This window comes from Bombus bifarius, unplaced genomic scaffold (assembly GCF_011952205.1).
Source record: "Bombus bifarius isolate JDL3187 unplaced genomic scaffold, Bbif_JDL3187 scf7180000008046, whole genome shotgun sequence".
In the NCBI taxonomy this organism is placed as follows: domain Eukaryota; kingdom Metazoa; phylum Arthropoda; class Insecta; order Hymenoptera; family Apidae; genus Bombus; species Bombus bifarius.
The window spans coordinates 606,155-626,402 of record NW_022884412.1 but is presented as its reverse complement, the minus strand read 5'-3'; the positions used below and the strand labels follow the sequence as shown (position 1 = coordinate 626,402).

The 20,248-nt window shown below is 32.0% G+C and overlaps 1 protein-coding gene across 2 annotated transcripts; it reads right to left on the bottom strand.

Annotated features, from left to right (window-relative positions):
• Positions 1–1,056: 1,056 nt before the first annotated feature.
• Positions 1,057–18,973, bottom strand: LOC117207766 (sodium-dependent dopamine transporter). 2 transcript variants are annotated; one of them, XM_033448316.1, is made up of 13 exons: positions 18,411–18,973; positions 16,235–16,272; positions 13,612–13,785; positions 7,458–7,592; positions 6,070–6,382; positions 5,604–5,742; positions 5,196–5,330; positions 4,200–4,303; positions 3,474–3,711; positions 3,052–3,180; positions 2,692–2,892; positions 2,256–2,423; positions 1,057–2,055 (listed from the first exon to the last, which is right to left on the bottom strand). In XM_033448316.1, the coding sequence occupies exons 3-13, from the start codon at positions 13,772–13,774 to the stop codon at positions 1,843–1,845; spliced, it is 1,938 nt and encodes a 645-aa protein (XP_033304207.1). In that variant the 5' UTR covers positions 13,775–13,785; positions 16,235–16,272; positions 18,411–18,973; the 3' UTR covers positions 1,057–1,842. The 2 variants fall into 2 exon arrangements, with proteins under 2 accessions (XP_033304207.1, XP_033304206.1); XM_033448315.1 differs by lacking the exon at positions 16,235–16,272.
• Positions 18,974–20,248: the final 1,275 nt, after the last annotated feature.

Below are 20,248 nucleotides of genomic sequence, written 5' to 3'. Positions count from 1 at the left end.
AATTAAAATGTATTAAAATGTATTATAATGATGCCGTACATATTTATAAAGCCTTGGAAATTTAATAAACAAAGTCCTTTATATAAATGAAGATACCACGTATCCCTTTTTAGATTTATTTTATTTTCAGAAAAAAAGTGTACTCGTATCATTTTTCCACTAAACCCCTTGGATAAGAATAAATTTGTATTCTATAGATTTTTCTCTGAAAATTTGTTAGCGATACGCTTTCCAGATTTATATTATTTACATCGTACATGTGTACCAGCTTAAAATTTAATTTTGGTTCATCAAATTTAAAGAGTATTTAAATTTATAGGAAAGTAGTATCGAAGTTCCATCGTGAAATTTTCACTTAACCTTATAGAATATCTTTCTATGCCCGCAGAATTAATATTGTCAATCAGAATACAACGAAAGTTAAGACGCGTTAAGATACTAGTTAAGATACTAGAAACTTTTTCTTCCAAAGGACGATAAAATTGGCAACTCCACGAATGAAATATACTCTATAAATTCTATTTAATCATTTAATCATTTCTCTTTCTTTATCAATTATGTATTTATGTTTATTTTATATATTTATATATTTTATATTTTATAGATTTAACGTTTATGTAACGAAGACTCTAACTTTTCTTCGTCTTTGTTTCTTCGAAACATTCTTAATCGACAAAAGATTAAGTTTCATTGAATGTTAAAGCTACTCAAGAAATTTCCTTGCTTCGGATAATTACAGCCTTGAACTTACTAGATCTAGAATAATATTCATGATCTATTTAACGAATTTATCGAGGAAATTTCATGAAGCCTATAATATTTACAGGTTGGGCTATGTTTTACATTTGCAATGTGTTCTTTTGAACACTTTAGGAAATTTCTAAATTTGTTTTAAAAATTATCTAGGTAAAAGTCACATATATGCTACAGATAACATAAAAAGTAAGTAGAATCGCGTTGTGACTGAACAAAATGCGTAAAGCATAATAGTGAATCAACCAAAAGATAGATTATAATGAAAATAAAGAAGCTGTTCTTATTTCCTCCAATATTTTGAGTGCTTCTGCAAACCTAAGGAAGAATTTCTCGATTATTTGTGTATAACAAATATTGTCTAAGAGAATTAAACGATTCGGCATTTTAACCGATTAAAATGCGTTTTGTCTTTTCAGATTTTTGTCCGTAACATATATGTATAATAATACATTGTGAGATTGATATATTTCAAAAAAAAGGTTGTCGAAGAAAATTATTCCTTCTGTGCACTCAATTGTATCATCTTCATGTTCATAATCAAATTTAAATTCTTCCTGCCTTCTACCTTTAAATTGTGTTTCGTTTGAAGTTTGTATGCTGCAAATAATATATATATACGAAAATACGATAATCTCTACACGTATTCGGATACCAAAATACATTTACTACAGATATGCTATAGCGTTATTATTGGTAAGAAAAGAGTCAAGTGCATTAAAAGACTAGTGTGGGTATGAAACAATCGAAAACACGACGGAGCTTAACACGATTCACAGGAGACATCGGAATGTCTGTTTCGGAAATTTCTCGTAAATAAATCGCGTCCCGTTAAGGAAAGCTCCTTTTCTGTTGTCCAAGGAATTTCAAAAGTTCAACGCCACAAAAGTACGCCAAATTTGGAAACCTCGTCATTCAGAGAGTAAAGAATGAATACGAAAGGACTTTTATCGTAAAATCTAAGTGGGTGCGTTCGAAATCTTAGTGATTGAGTGGAAATAATTTTGAATAAAACTATATTTCCACGATAGAATATTAGCAAAGATATACTTGGAACCGGGCACCGTGCAAAATCACAACCGCACTGTCCTAGACTGGCTCCGGAGGTGGATCTCCGTTAACACCTTCTCTGGATTGGATCATCACTTCTGTTTGTTCTTTGGTCAAATCTTGTTGTTCCTTTGTTACGTTTAGATCCTGATCTGCGATAAAACTACGACGAACCGCACCGTTCACCACCGAGGATAGATCTGCGTTTCTTTGTTGAGTATCTCTCCAGGGAGTGGTCAGAATTTTCAATCTCTGTAATTTATTACATACATCTATCTATCGTGCGTCTATAACTCTCTACGCTGCACAGATAGAACTTATATTGTTATTTACAACATGTCGATTATAGAAATCGTATGCAAATTATTTCTGTTATCCCGTATTAAACAATATCATTACGACGAAAACGTCAAAAGGAAATAAAATCAATTGTATTAAAATCATGATATTACCTGAATGAAACTGCCGGGCGTGACGACGATCTTATAAATTGCGATGCCGGGTATCATGGCAATTGAGGAAGTCGCAATTAACCAGCCTAATACATTTGCCCAGACAGGGTACACGTAATCCTCATAAGTCAGTGGTTCATAACCCATTAAACCGTAAACGATGATAAACTGTAACAATATAAAAAATTAATTTCTTGGAAAAGGACATGTAGAAAAGGGAATAGAGAATTGTGACCTATTTAACTATTGATTGATTACATTTCTGAAAGGAATACGAGTAGTACAAATTTGAAAAAATTGAAAAAAATCTGTACTTAACAAAATATTAGGTACATGTGTATTATTTTACTAATTATGCGAAAGTTAGAACGAAAGTATTATATTAATTACAATGTACGTTGTATACGATATAGAGCTATGTATGTGGCAGATATACCATGAGAAATATCGGAGCAACGAATTTCCAGCAGACTCTCCAGTAGATTCCAGGTGAAAACCCAATCATATCTTTAATATCTGCGCAAAATCTATCTACCCCGTAGATCCAACTAACAGCGATCGCCTCCGCCAAAACTGCAAACAACATCGAGTAGCCAGCTGCGTATCGGTCCAATAAGTGGAAAAAGTAAAAGCCACCCTGTGTATAACAAATATCATTTTTTATGTAAAGATCAATTATGCCAGGAAGTTTTTTAACGATAAAAAAAAAAAACACGATTAGATCGAAAATGATCCAAATGAAGTAGCAGAGTCAATTACAATTATTTCATGAAATGCGTTATAGTCATCGTCTTACCTGGGAACACGAGGCTAAACCAACGAGGAAGTATAGCGTGAAAAGCGAAGCGACGAAAATTTCGCGATTATTCCCGATAATTAGAAACTCATCGCTAAGAGCAGTTATTATCGCTTCAGAGCCCCCGAACTACAAGAAAAGATTTGATTATGCTCTCAAAAAGAGAATTGATTATACATATAATATAATTGAATTATTATATTGCACTGTAAGGTGTTCGCGATAGAGTATTAAGATTAATTAAGTAATTAAAATTAACACAACTAACATTATCACGAGGAATGATAATTTATGTAGTCACAGTTTTCAAGTTAATTACATACTGTTCTCTCGTTGTCTTAATTGCACAGAACAATATTTCATTAAATCTTCTGTATTTTTTCTAACAATAATAAATAGAAGTTATATGAATAGCGACATACCGAGCTATCCAACCCCAACGTAAGCAACATCATAAAAAAGATAAGCGCCCAAAACATCGATCCAGGCATAGTAGCGATAGCAGCAGGATAAACGATAAACACTAGACCAGGTCCTTCAGTCGCTACATCCTGAATGGACTTTCCACTTGCTCGAGCCATGTACCCTAGTACAGAAAAAATCACAAAACCAGCGACGAACGATGTTGCGCTGTTTATCAAACTGGTTAATAAAGCGTCCCTGGAAAACATGTAAGCGACAAATAAATTTTACATTTATCAGTACACAAATTTATTATTTTTTATGTATTCAATCGAAATCTATAGATATTTAGATACAAATGTACGATTTTTATTTATAAATATTGGATAATAAGATTGAGAATATTTTAATTGAATTTTATAATTGAATGAAAATAAAAATTTGTTCAATGAAAAGTGAAATTTCATTATTTTCTAATTCAGTTTTATTTCATGATAGCGCGTTCGAATGAAAAGTTTATGAAAAGTTAAGACTTTATTTTATTAAGTCAAGATTTAGAAAAAAGAGGAAAGTATGTTTCCATATTAGGCTAATTTTCTATCCATTCGTTCTCAATGAGAAATATACTTATAGTAAATAAAGGAGCGAGACCGTTTAAACAATTTATTATACTCATTACTTGTAAAACTTCACTATCTAAAACTAGTTAAAAATGAAATATACTTAATTACACACATATTACTTACTTGTAAACGTTGTTGTGATATTTATTATAACTTGCATAAGCCAAAAGCACCCCAAAACCCGGTCCGAGAGAGAAGAACACCTGCGTTGCGGCATCCACCCACACCTAAATAGAGATTAAGCATTCAGGAAAAATCGCCAGATAGTCTCAATTTTACGATTGAGATCGAAATTTCATCCAAAATTCAAAAAAGGCAGTTTATCTTCTTTAATAAAGAAAGATTTATTTTTTCCGTCCCTTTCTTTCCAGAAGATTACGTTTGCGTCGTAAAAGTAATCGACAAATTTATTAACTTTTAAACATCTTCCTCCGTAAAAAAGAGAAAGGAAGATACAGAGACAACGATTCGCCGTAAATTCTGATATTTTAGAAGTCAACAAATTTTTCTCGGTCGTTGTGCAAAATTTACTCGAGCGATCTAGAAACGTTATTCAAGTCGCCAGAGAAAAATGCATTTCACTTGCGAGTCAAGAGGGTGAGAACGTGAGATTTCATGGCCGTGACTGGACCGAACTCTAATAGTCATTATGACAGGTACACAGAGTTTCCATTTTCAGCGTCGTCGGTTAAACTCGGCACGTTTCTCCCTTTCCCATTTTTCTCACTATCCGATTTTTTCGACCCTCTTACGCCGGTGCATTAGCTTGCTGACCCTCGGATTCTTATTCTTTTCCATGACCACTGTAAATAGCTACATATTTCATAACGCCGCGATCATCCCCTGAAAAGGCGATTCGCTAAATTCAAGAGGCGGAGCTGACAAACTCACGATAAACCACAAAAGTGAAACTACGATATTGCGTAATAATATCAAGGTACAATCGCTTGTATATCGTATAAATTAGTTTCAATATATTTTTTATTATTACATAAATTTGATAATATCTGTACGTACGTTTCGTTCGTTTTAACTAAATTATTTCTGACTTATATCTATAAGATGACTTTCAAAAGCTACTGTAATAGAATAATTGTGAAATAACGTTATTTTATTTACCTCAGCTTTTGTTATAGCAGAAAAATTCGGATTAAGGTAGTAGCGTATTCCTTCCAGACTTCCTGGCAACGTGACGCCTCGTATAAGTAGGATCAGTAAAACAGCATAAGGAAATAGAGCCGTAAACCAAACCACCTGTAACAAAAGAATAAAATTCTTTGATCGTTCTATTCGATGGAACGATAATCTTAGATTGTTGATAATAGCATAACGTTTTAACACAAAAAAGTTATGGTTAACCAACAGTAGTCATAAGAAAGAGTTATAACGTGAACAAAATATTAGAGTAATAGTAAAAAGATGAAGTAACATTTTTGTTCATACTGCTTTTACAGTTATTTCTACTGTAGAATTTATTTCTAGACGACTGGTGACGTGAAATCTAAATTTACACCATAAAAAGTTTACCTTGCCAGAAGTAGAAATGCCCTTCCACAAAGAGAAGTAACAAATCAGATAGACTACCAGCAGACATAACGCAATATCCCATTTAATTGTCCCAAGATCGTGTAAACCTTCGCTTTCGTGAAGCTCCAGAATAGCTCGACTGTCAAGAAAATTACCGAATTAGTTGCTCAAAAACATGCCTTCTTCCTTATTTCGTAATATTTGATTATTTCGATTTTTAAATATGATAAACGTATTATGAAATATGTAAGTATATGATATAGCCTTAAAAAATTGCCTGAAAACAAAGCAAATTGCTATACAGGCTCCGTTTTGTTACCAATTTTCCATAAAAAAAATGTGTATGTATAAACATTCGCAGTCTATTCATAAATAACGAATATCAGTGATATATGTACAACAAAGCACAAGCAATATAGAAAATCGACGCTTTTAACGCAAAACAAATATGCAGAATAAAACTTACTTGAAATATTCTTGAGCAGCGCTCGTGTACCACGTATTGTTGTAGCCTTGATTTGAATCTCTACCCAAATGTTCGGCTATTAGGGAGGAATTACTAGATTCTATCGAATCGAGCGAACCAAACATATTGTCGAATGTATAAGAAATATTAGCGTCAAACGCTCGACAATGTGGCGTATTCCATGGATTGTCACAAGTGGTCCAAGGTAAAAGGCTGGAGAATGAGGCGAAGAAATACCTCAATGCCCAAGCAATGATCACATTGTAATAAAAATCGACGTAGAATGCAATTAGTACCACTGCATACCCAATACCTATGCAAACATTCGATTGTTATATTCAATTTTTGAACATATTTCGAACTTTTAATAAACTAGTAATAAACTAGATTTGGAGGTTTGGATAAATCAATTTCATGCAACGGTTTATAATTTATATTAATTTACTACGCTAGTACTTAACTATATATTTAACTATATCAATGACCGAAGGTAGAATGGACGCGAATCATTTAATTTTCAGAACGATAAGTTTCTTTCCATATATAGTTAAGCAGTAAAAAGGTAATTGGCGTTTCAGAAGGATTAAAAATCTCGGAGGACATGTCCTATGTTCTGATTCCTGAGCCGGAGAATATTCCATTATCCCGTGGGAAATGTGTCTTGAGCGGCGAATCAATTACGTCGTTCATCGATGCGGATCAGAAGGAAAAAGCGCGCAGAAGACAAGAGTCAAGAAGAATCCTGCATTCCCATCGATCATCACGACGATCCTAGGTGAAATCGTCACGATCCAGGAAATCGACGGAAATGGAAGCTCTTCTCAAGTGGTCTTCCATCCTCGGATTTTCCAGGATTTATACGCGTTACATAATGTACCGTATAGCGCGATGTAGAGCAAAAGAAAAGAAAATATACCGGCCGTGTCTAATGCATAGTTCCTCGTCGTAGAAGATGACGGTAAAGTGCTTTGAAACGTTTCCAGAACTGTCTTCTGAGAGTCAATCAGAAAAGTAATCGCACACAGTGATGCTATTACCTCCATTGTTGATCTTTTCGGTGCAAAGAATCAAGTGGAAGAGGAATTTTAACGCGATTATTTCTAAGCTCGATGATATTAGACGGGGTTTCTCGAAATATGCTGTGTTCAGTTATTTAGGTTTTGAATGCGTATTTCGTACAATTGATTGTTGTTTTATTATACGATATTATACAATGTAAATGGTAAGAAACAAACATTTCTGCGAGCTTTGATATATACTTTAAATTTCTGTTAGGAAATTTATAAAATTAAAGCGTTAAAAACGTGAGTCATCGAAGAACCGTCACATTGTTACTATTATTCTCGGTTTAGTAATTAGCACCAAGATAATTAAGAAAAGGATCTTACCTTTTAAAAGTGGCACCAGGCGACCCCAACAAGTGATCGCACCTTTTCGATTGAACTGACCCAGAGCAAGTTCCATGTAAAACAGCGGAATTCCTCCTACCACCAACATTATACAATACGGAACCAGAAAAGCCCCTGTAAGCATAAATATAGTATAACATAAATAATAAAATAATAACATTCTCAATAATAAAATAATAAAAATTTCTAAAACTGTAATTAATGGAGAGGAGAAATGTCTGAACGCTAAAAACTTTTAAATACTTTCACGTATGGTGGTATTTAGGTATGAATAAAATAACAGCGAGTTTTTTCATTAGAAAACGAGAAAATCATGTTCATATCTTTGATCAAATTGAACGCGTTTAATTTATTTACAGGCACTGTGGGACACGTCTGGATTCTTATCATCTTTGATGACATCTGCCGCGTGACAAGAGACCGATATGAAGAGCGAGGAAAAAAGTGATGTGCGAGCCACTCGCATCATCGTGTTAGCTGCATAACTGAATTGCAGAATATTTAGAGCACCAGTGGCAGCAAGGTGCTTTTAGGTACGTAATTCGATAGCGAACTTTTGAAAATGTAGCAAGGCAATGGCTGAAATGGTGATTCTGATAAAGCTGATTTATCAAACGGTTAAACAAATACAAGTATCATGAATTCTTAATTAGCACTCGGTATTAGAACGAAATCAAGATTATATAAAAAAAGTAAAAATAGGGTAAACAATATATAGTAAATGCATAGCATATTCCAACAAATTTTAGTATGTATTTAGTATGTATTCATTATTTAAATTAACCATTATTTAAGTAAAACAATATATCTATAACAAGTATTTAAATAATATTTTTTTTTGCACATGTTTTGTAAATTCTAAAAGTCAGGAACATGCATGGACAATATCTTCTATGTTTTGGATACAAATTTCCTCAGATATGTTGAACATTCTTACTCGTTGCCCGTCTTCGTTTTTTCCCAATAAATTCTTCTTAGTAACCACGGAGACGTAATCGCATTAAATAAGGATATTCCCTTTTTCTTATGCCCTGCAGTGATGAATTTTTCTCATTTCTCGTTCACGAATAAATTCGACATAAGTGCTTTTGAATGTTCTTTGTCCATTTGTATAACGAAAATTAAAACTTATTGAAACTTTAATATTTAGTAAAAAATGGACTTGTCTGTTTTTGAGGGAAATAATATAAAGCTATTAGAACTTATTTTCGTAGATTATCAAAGATAAACTGAATACCACATAATGCAGACATTAACTACTTAAAAAGTATTATATTTTAACAAATCATTTAGACAAAAATTCAGTAAAGTGCTTCGATAAGAATAAAATATTTTTAAGAAATATGTGTTTCTTCTAAATGCTAAATACCATGATGTTTCATCCATAATTAGAAAATCACTTATTAAGTATATTATTAAATATAAGAAACCATGTAATTCGATTAATTATCTGTGAACAATTTATTTTAATTGTAATGTTTTTAATTGTAAGTTTCCTTATGAAAACGTACGATCAAGCATTTTTCATATTCAAATCTCCTTATCCTTGTTAAAGATCGATGATGTGTTGATATTCGTCGATTATATTTCTAATGGTATGGTTAGGAGACTCATCATTATATTTAATATACCACGCTATGTAAACATGAACAACGTACACATAGATATACATATGCATGTGCAGAAAAATTCTTAGAAATCGATTGCAACATTAAATGTAAAATCTCAGAATTATTAAAAGCGACTAAACTTGTTTAAATAATTACAATGTGCTTTAATGTCGTAATAGCTTCATAACAAGTTCGTAATAAACTTGCTGTATTCATATTTACATACAAGTTAAGATAACGGTCTTTCATTAAAATTCCAACAGAATTCTTTAATAATCTATTAAGGAATTTTTGTGTCTTAATTTTATATTTGTTTCTATTTAATAATCTTATGTTTATATTTTTTTACTATTTTTTATTAATAAACGTTTGTATTTCAATTTCCTTGCAATATATATATTCATATAGCATCTCTAAAGAGAGTTCTTCCGTATGTCATGAACAAATGCCCGGCTTTGAATAACATTTCCGTTTAATTTTGGTCCTTTGAAAATATAACGATTTTCAAAGACCGACACTTTGCACTTGGGTTCAACTAGATTTTAGTAACTCATTAATGCTTGTAATACGAATGACTTGAGAAATTTAAGTGTATATAAGATATTTTCTCAAGCTTTAAGTTTATTTAAAGATTTAAGCACATTACATTCATTAATCAAGTATTAATGGTACATTAACAATATATAAACCACGCAGAAACCAAAATGATCCAACTCGATCTTTTATTAATTTCTTAATTTCATTACGTAAGCATACGATCAACAGGCAATTCTCAAAGAACGAGTGCTTTATTCCTATAAGTTCATTCATCGCACATAGATGATATAAATATTAATAAATTCTAAGGTAAACTTAAAAAATAGTATTTGTAACATATTTGTATTTTTCAATTTATAAAGTTGATGAAAGTGACTTCTGAACGGTTTATATGAATGGTTTTCCGCATTCGAAAAATTTTCTGAAATGTTCAATCAACAACTTCGGTACATTTTGCAACAAAGCTTTTTGAAATCAAAAATTTGACTTCCAGTAGGAAAAAATTATAAATATCAATGAATTTATTCCTACACAGTATCCAGTCTTCTTCCTTTTTTCTATTCGCTTCATTCGTGTCTAATTGAAAATATTTCATTACCGTTTTATAAAAATACATCAATTTAAAATAAATTTTTACTTTTCAATGAAATTAATTTAGATGTAAAATAGATTTGAGATATCTGTGTGCTTCATTAGCAAATAAGGAATATTCATCGATAAAATATACAAAAGGCAGAAATTCGATTAAAACGCAGTCACTGTAACCGCAGAGAATAAAAACTTTATTATGAATGCGTATCCAACGAGAAAATGCATTATTTAAACCGTCACGTTGGATTTATGGAACTATAAATAAGTGAATTAGAACATAAAGTACATTTCCATTTTGTACTTGACCATTTGAAAATTATACATAAAACATTTATTATAATAACAAAATCTTTCTTCAATTTCATCTTATCATTTTATGTATAACATTCATCTATCTTTAATCTAAATTTACTAAATGATCAGAGTTCTGCAATTTAAGGACAGGAGTATACATATGAGTCACGGTATTTCGTTAAAAAATATGAAACCTGCACAATCTCTAATGTTAATCATATATTGTATACACAACATAGTAATCATTGATGAAACATAACATATAAGTCTTATATAACCATATATCTATTACATGAGGAAGTGATTCCTTATAAAAACAATTAACCAGAAATATGAAAAATAAAGTTTCCTTATACCCGGTTTAGCTTCCTAGAAAATCGATTTCGTAAATTATGTGTGTGTGAGTGTGTGATTTCGTTATACGTAATCTATCACGATACCAACTTTACACGTAGTAAAATTCAAGTTGAAAAAGCTGTAATTTTCAAAATTCCATATTTTCTAAATTCGATAAACACGAACAATTTTTAACCTTTTGCGTAAACATACAAAGTTCCAATTACAGCTTCTATGTATGAAACAATTTGACCATTGACTCATAGATGATGAAGCTAATCGTCCAACGTTCATGCCATTATTCACCATACACGTGTATCTAAAAGTGAGTCGAAGGTTTAACAACATATTATGTAAAACCAGATCCTGTTCTAAGCAAGGATAATTACTTTTTCAAATCTATAATAATCAATCCGGCGATATAAACGTACAAAATCGATTCGCAATGTTCAGTTCAATCCACGACCTATTTTATTTGAATCATGTTGTTTAAAGCTGTTTCGTTTACAACGAGGAAATGATGACAACAAAACCGTATGTGGAAAATTTGTAAATTTTCGCAAAGAAGAAGCGTGAAACACAGGGCAAAATCATGGGACATAATGGATCGTATACGGTGTCATGCAGCAGACAGAGGCGTCGCGAACGTCCATGATCAAAGGCCGGCCCGAATGGGAAATTATAATTAATTAAGGTAATTGGAAATTAGCGACCGATCTTGTCGGTACTAATGGTGCGCCCTACTCTCCTCTTAATTGAGTTAGCAGCCGCTTTTGAGGAGGCCCCGTATCGCTGATAGCTGGTCCTAATCGTATTCCTACGAAAGACTCTATAGAACAAAAGCTAATAACGTCGTCGCCGCCATCGTCATCGACCCCGCCGTCGTCGTCATCATCGTCATCGCTGAACTCGGTCTTCAAAGTCGCTGCGAGTTGCTTATGGAAATTGTTGTTAGAAGGTTTGTAAAAGAAAACTAAAGGGTTCGAACTTTGTATGTGATAAATAAAAGTAAAACAGGTTCGTAGAATATAATACAATACCATTATATTACGATTCATAATGTAACCTTGAAAGTGAAACTGTCGTCTTAAGATTTCAACGCGGTCTTTTTTCTAACATTTCCATTTATATTCATTTTTTCGATGATATTTAACGATTGTGCTGAATATATTAAATTGCGAATAGCGATTACAAACTTTCTTACTCTTAGTAAATAACAAAAGTATGATAAAAATAAGTATTCTTACATTTGTATTTAAAAAAAAGATACGCAAAACATATGAAACATGGAGAGTATGCAAGATAAATAGTACAAAAATCTCCTACAGGTAAAACAATTTATTTTCCAGATCTCCCGCTTTATTTACAATTTTCTATAAAGCTATGGATTTGCATAGACATCCATAGTCTAGTGATAAGTTTAAAATACGGTTTTAATTCGTTATGGTATTTAAATTGTTACGTAATAATCTCGCTCACATTTTAAAAAAAGAGAACGTTGTTTGAAAAAAAATCTTGGAACAAAAAGTCGCTCATATCAAGACACTTCAAATATTTTCCTAAATATCACGATCGCTTAAGCTTCTTTAAATGAAATCGATCATACAATTTTATTTGAACAGAATATATAGGAGATGATTGACATGGAAACTAAATCGAAAACATGATGTAACTAGGGCTAAGAATTAAATCTACGTGGACGCTGTAATCTTCCGAGTCGGTGCGTGACTCTTAAATTGCTCTTTCGCTTTAATTTAGGCCAATTTTGAGTCCTGCAGCAGATGCTTTCACGGATAAGAAGCCTAGAGTGAAATCTAAATCTCAGGGTCATTTTCCACGAGGTAAATGCCAATTAGTCGACCGGTTAACGCGATGTTACCTTACTGCCGGAATGCATTACTTGATGCATCCCCTATTGCGCAACTACGAAATAACGCCTTGCAACGCTATCAGATAAAATAACAGGATGTTTGACAGGATTAATATCTTTGAAAATATTTTTCAATATCTTAAATGTTTCACGGATTTCGTAATCGTTATTTCACAACCCGAGTAGTACATAAATGTGGAGGAAAAATCAAATCTTGATTTTTCTTTTAATATATTTTAAATATAAAAATGTTATATACTATATACCTATGTCCTATTAACTGAATTTAATCTACGTTGTCTTGAGAATTACCGAGATTGCAAAATTTGTTTTTGATCGCTGAAAACGCGTTGATAATCGTCGATCAAGCGTGATGTGTAGTATTGACGATTAGAAACGATCTATTCGTTGTTAAGCATTATTCTGTTGCTATTCCTACGCATATCATTATCTAGAAATATCTGGTTTATCTGATATAAAGGAAACAAAGCATCACAGTTAAAAACACGTTTTTTGTGTCCATTTGTACTTCTTGCGATTATATACAGGGTGGTTGGTAACTGATGGTACAAGCGGAAAGGCGGTGATTCTACGCGAAAAAAAAAGTCGAAAATATAGAATAAAAAATTTTTTTTTTAATTTTTCCATCGAGACAACGATCTACAGTGAGATCCGTTATAACGAGACGCGATAAAATGCACGCGTACCGACCGAAAATTCAAAGTCGACTTTCTCGAAAACAAAGCCTCGAACGAAAAATTGTTATTCTATATTTTCGACTTCTTTTTTCGCGTAGAATCACCCCCTTTCCGCTTGTACCACCAGTTACCAACCTCCCTGTATATATGAATAGTAGCTACATAATTAGAAAAAGATAGAATGTTGCGATACTCACCACCGCCATTTTTGTAACATAGATAAGGAAATCTCCAAACATTGGCAAGGTCGACAGCAAATCCAATAACAGACAAGAGGAAGTCAACTTTGCCGGACCAAGTCTCCCTGCCATCAACGCCGCCATTCATCTTTGGATGATTTTTCACCACCCTTGACGACATGTCTCACCGTTCTGTAATAAACAAATTGATTCGTTAAAAATCATTTTTCCTGCAGAATTAAGGAAGCGAAGCAAACAACAAACAAAATTTGACGATTTCTGTCTTATCTACTGACTATTTCATACTTATAAATTTGTTAATCAACAAAATTTCAGCCAACATGTAATATTATCGAAATATAGGATTATTTGGAAAGCTATGTACATATTCGATGAGATTGGAAGAAAAATTATTTGAGAGGATCAGATGAAAAATGATCTGACAAGTGACAAAATCTGTAATTTGATGAAACTATGAGTGGAATTAAACGTTAATAAAAGATATGTGCACGTCTCTAAACATTCAAATCACGTTACTTACTCAAAAACAGTTTTGAAATTCTCAACAAAATTAAAATTTTCTCAAACTTGGTCACACATTTCCCGAACAACCCGATACAGTGGTCGATGATTTAAATTGTGAGACAAAGAGACGCACTCCATGAAAATCCTGATACGAAATACAGCAACAAATCGAAATCCATCGAATAGACAGGGATATCTCGACCGAGTTGACAAGCACAATGGGTCCTCGTTCCGCGGCGATTTTTTCTAAAATGTCCATATCTAAAAGTTCGCTAATTCTCCGTCGATCGAAATCTAATTTGTCGTTTCTCTGAAGTTTAACCAATATCATCCATTACATTTTGTTCTACCCCGACTATCGGTCGTATTAAAAAAGAAGAAAAAAGGGAAGCCGTAAATAAGAATTTTCGATTTTTAAAAGATAATTCTTATAAATATAGGATAATGAAACTAGTTCATCGTCGGGAAAATGCATTGAATTACATGAAAATTTCTTTGATTAAACGATATAATGTTTCGAAAGAAGTATAAAGTTTTATTTGGAGAGAAGGACATTTCGTATACACCAGCTTAATATTATGTTTTGTAAAAGATTAAAGATACGATGAGAAGGTGAGAGAGGGAAGGTGACAGAATGGATGTGGTAGAAGAAAAGAGGGTGGTGGATGGAGGAAACGCGTGCGGGCGCGTGCGGGCGCGGTCACGTGTAATTTGGCGACGACAAGTTATCGATAGCCCTTCAGGCGACAACGCTTAACCCCCGAGCGAGGCTCATTGTGCCCTGGTGACGGGTTCCGGATAAACAGCGTATATTTCAAAGGCGACCGCGGTGCCGGCTTCGAGGGGACTCTCGACGAGGGGTTTTCTGTCACACGCACTGATCCATGCTTGTCTATAGATCGACCCGATTAATTGATATTCGGCGGTTATTGCCGAACGACGATAGAACTCTCTTTCTCTCTTTCTCGCAGTTAGTATCTCCCACTTGGTGTCTCTATAAACAGGTGCGACGAAAAATGATGCTTTTATTTCTACTGATTTTTAATCTAAATTGTTACGACTACTAAAGTTTCATTCAGATTAGTCTTTAGGTGGTTTAAAATCAAGTAGGCCGATCGCGAGTAATATATTAAATTCATCCTTAAGCTCACGAAAAATGTGAAATACCAAAGTTGTTAAATTTCAATTGCATTCGTTCGCTTTTTAATTTTAGGCTGTAATCCTGTAAACGTTACATTTTATTCTTGTTCAATTTATTTGGATAAAAAGCCCATTGTGCTTCTCTGATCTGACACAACATTCGCAAAATGGTTTCATGAACAAAATGCAAAAACCAGTTGCAATATTGTACGTTCTAACTATTTATTGGAGATCTGAGTAATGAATACAAAATGAAATAAGTAACGGGAATAAAATTAGTATAACATTTGTGAAATATTTATGAGAAATATATTCTATAGGCTAAAACTACTATTTATAATATTACCATTCAATGAATAGTATTCATGAAATTGTTATTAGCATAATAGGCTCCAACGTTAAAAGAAAACTAGAAAACAACAAGCCCAAGGAAAAGTCTGTAAGATAACTACGATTTGATTGAAAATTCCATGATTAGAGTTTTATTTAATACTACTGAAGTATTTAGTTTAAAACACAAAACTCATGGTAATAAAGAAAACTTTAACTCTTTTAGAACATAAAAAAGCTGCAATATGTGTTCTAAACTAAAATTAAGACAGTCCGGCATGATAACTATAAAAAAAAATGTACTTAAAATTTTAATGAAAGAATCAATTTCAGCCATTAATTCGCCATTCATTTTTAAAATTTAATAAAACTCACATACCATTATCGCTAATCGATGGTTTTAATGATTATGAATTATAAATGTTATTTTTCACTATAATATTAAACGATTTATATACAGAGAATTATTTCAAACACATAACACTGAATAACAATTGTAATTGCGACGATAAAAACAATTGTTTCCCGCACCAGGTCATCCCACAGAGTCTAGCGTTACGCATAGAATTACACAGTAAGACGTTGAAGTCAAACTAGTTTTAATCACAGGCGCGTGCAATCAAACATTATGAAACAAATATCTTACCGAGAAACAAATCTAAGGCACGTACACCGCTTCGAGATCTAGAAAAGACAGCCTTGTTCGGAAAAAAGCGAACGAAACATAACCGTCGCGTGTTCCTCAAGATTTAAACGGTGACACACGAATGCACTGAAGAAATAGAGGGAGATCGAACGTTGAAAGTGTGCAAATTCGAAGAAACGGAATGGCTAACTCCGGTGGGGCTAGAGCTTTTATCTTCTATTCAAGGTAACGTTGCAAGATTGTGTCTTTCTTTTCCTGTTCTTATTATATCATTAGATTGATCGCACAATTCCGTCATTTTTTTTTCATGAAAAATAATCAATTGTTTTAACTGAAATTTCTTCTAATTAATCTTCAGTATAACATTCATTGTTACTTATAGTTTCCTTTCTCTTATCTAACAGTTCATTTATTCCATCGTTGTTGAATTTTTAATTTTTATTACTAATATATTCTTTCAATAACTCGATATTAAACATTTTTCTTCTGTCAAAAGTTTTACAAAGATATGAATAAATTATCAATCTGTCTGGAAAATCCTATAAAACTGCCTCTGTAACAAATTTTTCTCTCTAATACTCGTACAAGATGCAACGTTTAGGAAGCGCTTTGCTATGAAGCGACATAATCTGTTTAAAAATTCTGCAATATTACATCATTGATTTACAATTTACGTTTTAACGATTGAAATATATGTTTCATATAGAAAAAATCTAGAGACTGAACTTTTCTATCAAGCTAATATCATTCCTCGAATAATACTCAAGAAAACACTTTCGCGTTTCATATAAAGGAATATCAGCAATTAATCGATCATAGTTTCCTTCGTTCTTTATTTTTCATATTCATTTCACGTTATAGTTTTCTCAGTTTCACACGGCGCGGACTTATCTCGTTGTCTTTCCTTTTTTAAATTTCCCTTTCTCTTTATTATATATAAGTATAGCGAAATCATCTTGCAATCGCTCTTTGAAAAAAATAATAGTCATAGCTAAGTTAAATTAGCAATTTTGTTATAAATTAGCAATGTTAATACTTTCATGCAGTAGGTAATAGGAAAATAGAATTTCATTCTTAAAATTTTGTTGTATGTATATATAAATACGTTTAATAGTATAACGCCACCATTTTGATCTTTGACATAACATTTTAATAGATCTCAAATATTAAACCATTTTTACTTCTACATTCTATTACAACTTCTAAGATTTTATGTCAATATATCAAGGAAAACATATCCTTTGGTATAGAATTCTTCGTAACATACCTATTTATTAAAAGCGAATTAGAGTTGAAATATGAGAGTATAAGAAATAATTGTTGAAACCACAAACGACCATGAAAAATATAAGTATTTACACTTGTAACGTCAAACCCGTTCAAATAATTGTTCGAATTTATTCTGTTTATAAACTTTATCTTTACTAGATTATTTTCGTAACATTTATAAAATAAATAAAAATCTATTTTCAATCATTTTTTATACCTTAAGATACCATAGTAAATAATACTTAACTTAGTGATAGGTAATTTTAATATGTATGCACCTATAATAAATCATAAAGAAAATGTATTTCGATATTCTTCCTTAACAAACTTGTTGTTTGTTCCCGTTGTTCCCCAAACAACAGATAACAGATAGTAATATTCTTACGATAGTAATGAAAGGAATTTGCAGTTATGTCCAGAAGATATTTAAAAAAAGGTTACATACAATATTTAAAATAAAAGATACCTATACTGACCTTTCTACAATTGTTAAAATGTTATCTAAAATCCTGAGAAATATAGCAAAGAAATGAAAAATATCATTTAGTAAATAAATAATTAATACAAATGTTCAAATCGTCTTTCAATATAAATTTATCGTTTGTTTCTTTTTGTTATTAATAAAATCTTCTATAATCAGAGACAGTTATATCTGGTAACTTTGATTCAAATTTTCCCTCCTTATTATTCATATTCTTCTATTTCTTGATACTAGCTCCTTAATTAATTATGACCTTGTTTCTGTGAGAGTACAAATTATTTCCCAAAATGTCTGGATCTTAAAAGATAGATGCATGATTTTTATATCTTCTAATTCATAAGAGATTAACAAATAAGTCAGGTTCTTGAATACCAATAGAAATTATAATCGACGTTGAATACTTGAGATCGTGTACTTTTCACTTACCAAATAACCTCTCCGAAATGATTAACGAACGAGAACGACGATGCTTTGGCTCGACAAGACACTGCTACAGTGACCACAAGCTTCTTCAGTCCACACGACTCCCACGACGAGAACCCGCCACAGGGTCAAAAGTACCTCGAAACTCGTATCCGTCAGACCCATTACCGCGTCACTAACCGTCCACGAAATATTTTTTTTTACTTTGCGTGGAAGATCTTCCAGACGAATTGCAACTTCAAACTAAATTCAATGATTACTTGTACTTCGAATACAGAAAAAGTTCGCGTTTGTCTTTTTTTCCACTTATTTTACTTTGCAAACGTAACAAAAGAAATCATCGAATCATGAAAATTTCTAATTATTGCCTTTTATGTACATGTTTTGTTTCAAATTGTAATTAAATAGTTTACAAAAATCACAGCAGCAAAAATGGGTGGTCGATCGCTTTGCTGGCTGTCTCCGGAAGCAATTACCCATTGGTCACGATGACAGACCATCAGAAAGTTATGGTATAAATTAGAAAAGAGAACCTTGTCGCAAAGGTTCGAAAGAATGAATGAGGAAATTTGCCGGCAGCAGGACGTATATACGCGCTGAGGTCACGTGACACTGCGTAGTCCAAACCAGACACGAACTTACGCCTGCGCATGCACGGAATTTCGCGGCATCCAAAAAGGCCTCACGCGTCGGTCCTTTGAATAAAAAATTGTAATTAAGAATTTTATTTTACATGCTTTGAAAATAACAATTTAATTTTGAAATAAATTTAATGCAGTCATGTATGCGTGTTACATGTAAACCGCGTATATATACCTAAGAAAATGTTATAACTTCCTAAATAAAAAATAATAAATATTTAACTGTTATATTTATCGAATTCATGTACAATATAGAAAATAAAAGACCTTCCTTCTTTTTATTCCTTATCCTAGAATGTTATTTTTGATTGCTTTAAAATTAACTTTAAAATCTAAATTGATTACTTTAAAACTATGTATGTGTATTTTGAATATACAAATTCATCGTATCTTAAATGTGCGCACCATGTACGATTCTACATATATAAATTTTTTTAGTAGATTAATAAATTTATACTGCACTATAGATGAAGATCACTACGTGATCGTAATTACAGAAATCAATATCACTCAGAAATAATAGAAAGTTAGTGTAATTATTTTTCTACATAAAGAATCAAAAATTAAAATATTAAATATATTTAAAATGTAAAATTTTTAGCAATAACAGAAATTATATACAGTTATTCATATTATTATTCGGACATTACTATCTCTGTATTTGTTGCTTTGTGTAGGAGGGTATGATTTAAATATCGATTTGCTTATTCCACGAGAACAATTTCTTTTTAACGATAATGTTTAATTATACATCTTATATAACACAACAAATATAAAGATAATGGTGTGTCCGAATAATAATATAAGTAAACTGTAATAACTTCTTACGTAAATACTAAATACATATTACTTTTTCCTTCGTCGCTGTTACATTACCAAGTGAACATGTAAAGAACAAGCTCGCCGCGACATCTTTTAGGGCAACTTTATAATACATATGTTGTCAAAAACTGGTTAAGAATAGGCTCTTATTTTCCAGTGATTGAACATTTGACAGAACGATTTCAGCTATAATTTAAATATATTTCTAATTTATATAATTTTCTAGACCGTGATTAAAATTATGTTAAGTGAATGTAAATTAATTTTATTTACAATAAAATCAACATATTTTACATATGTATTACTATATCGGTAATTCAACTGTTACTCTATAATTATAACAACATGTAATTACTTATCAAAAAATAAATTAAAACT

Bases quoted from the DNA above. Each gene is read 5' to 3' on its own strand.
- LOC117207766 (XM_033448316.1), bottom strand. From the start codon at position 13,774: ATGTCGTCAAGGGTGGTGAAAAATCATCCAAAGATGAATGGCGGCGTT. The intron at 3,712-4,199 runs GTAAGTAATATG...CATGTTTTCCAG, and splicing joins TATCACAACAACGTTTACAA to GGACGCTTTATTAACCAGTT. The intron at 2,893-3,051 runs GTAAGACGATGA...TGTTATACACAG, and splicing joins GTTTAGCCTCGTGTTCCCAG to GGTGGCTTTTACTTTTTCCA.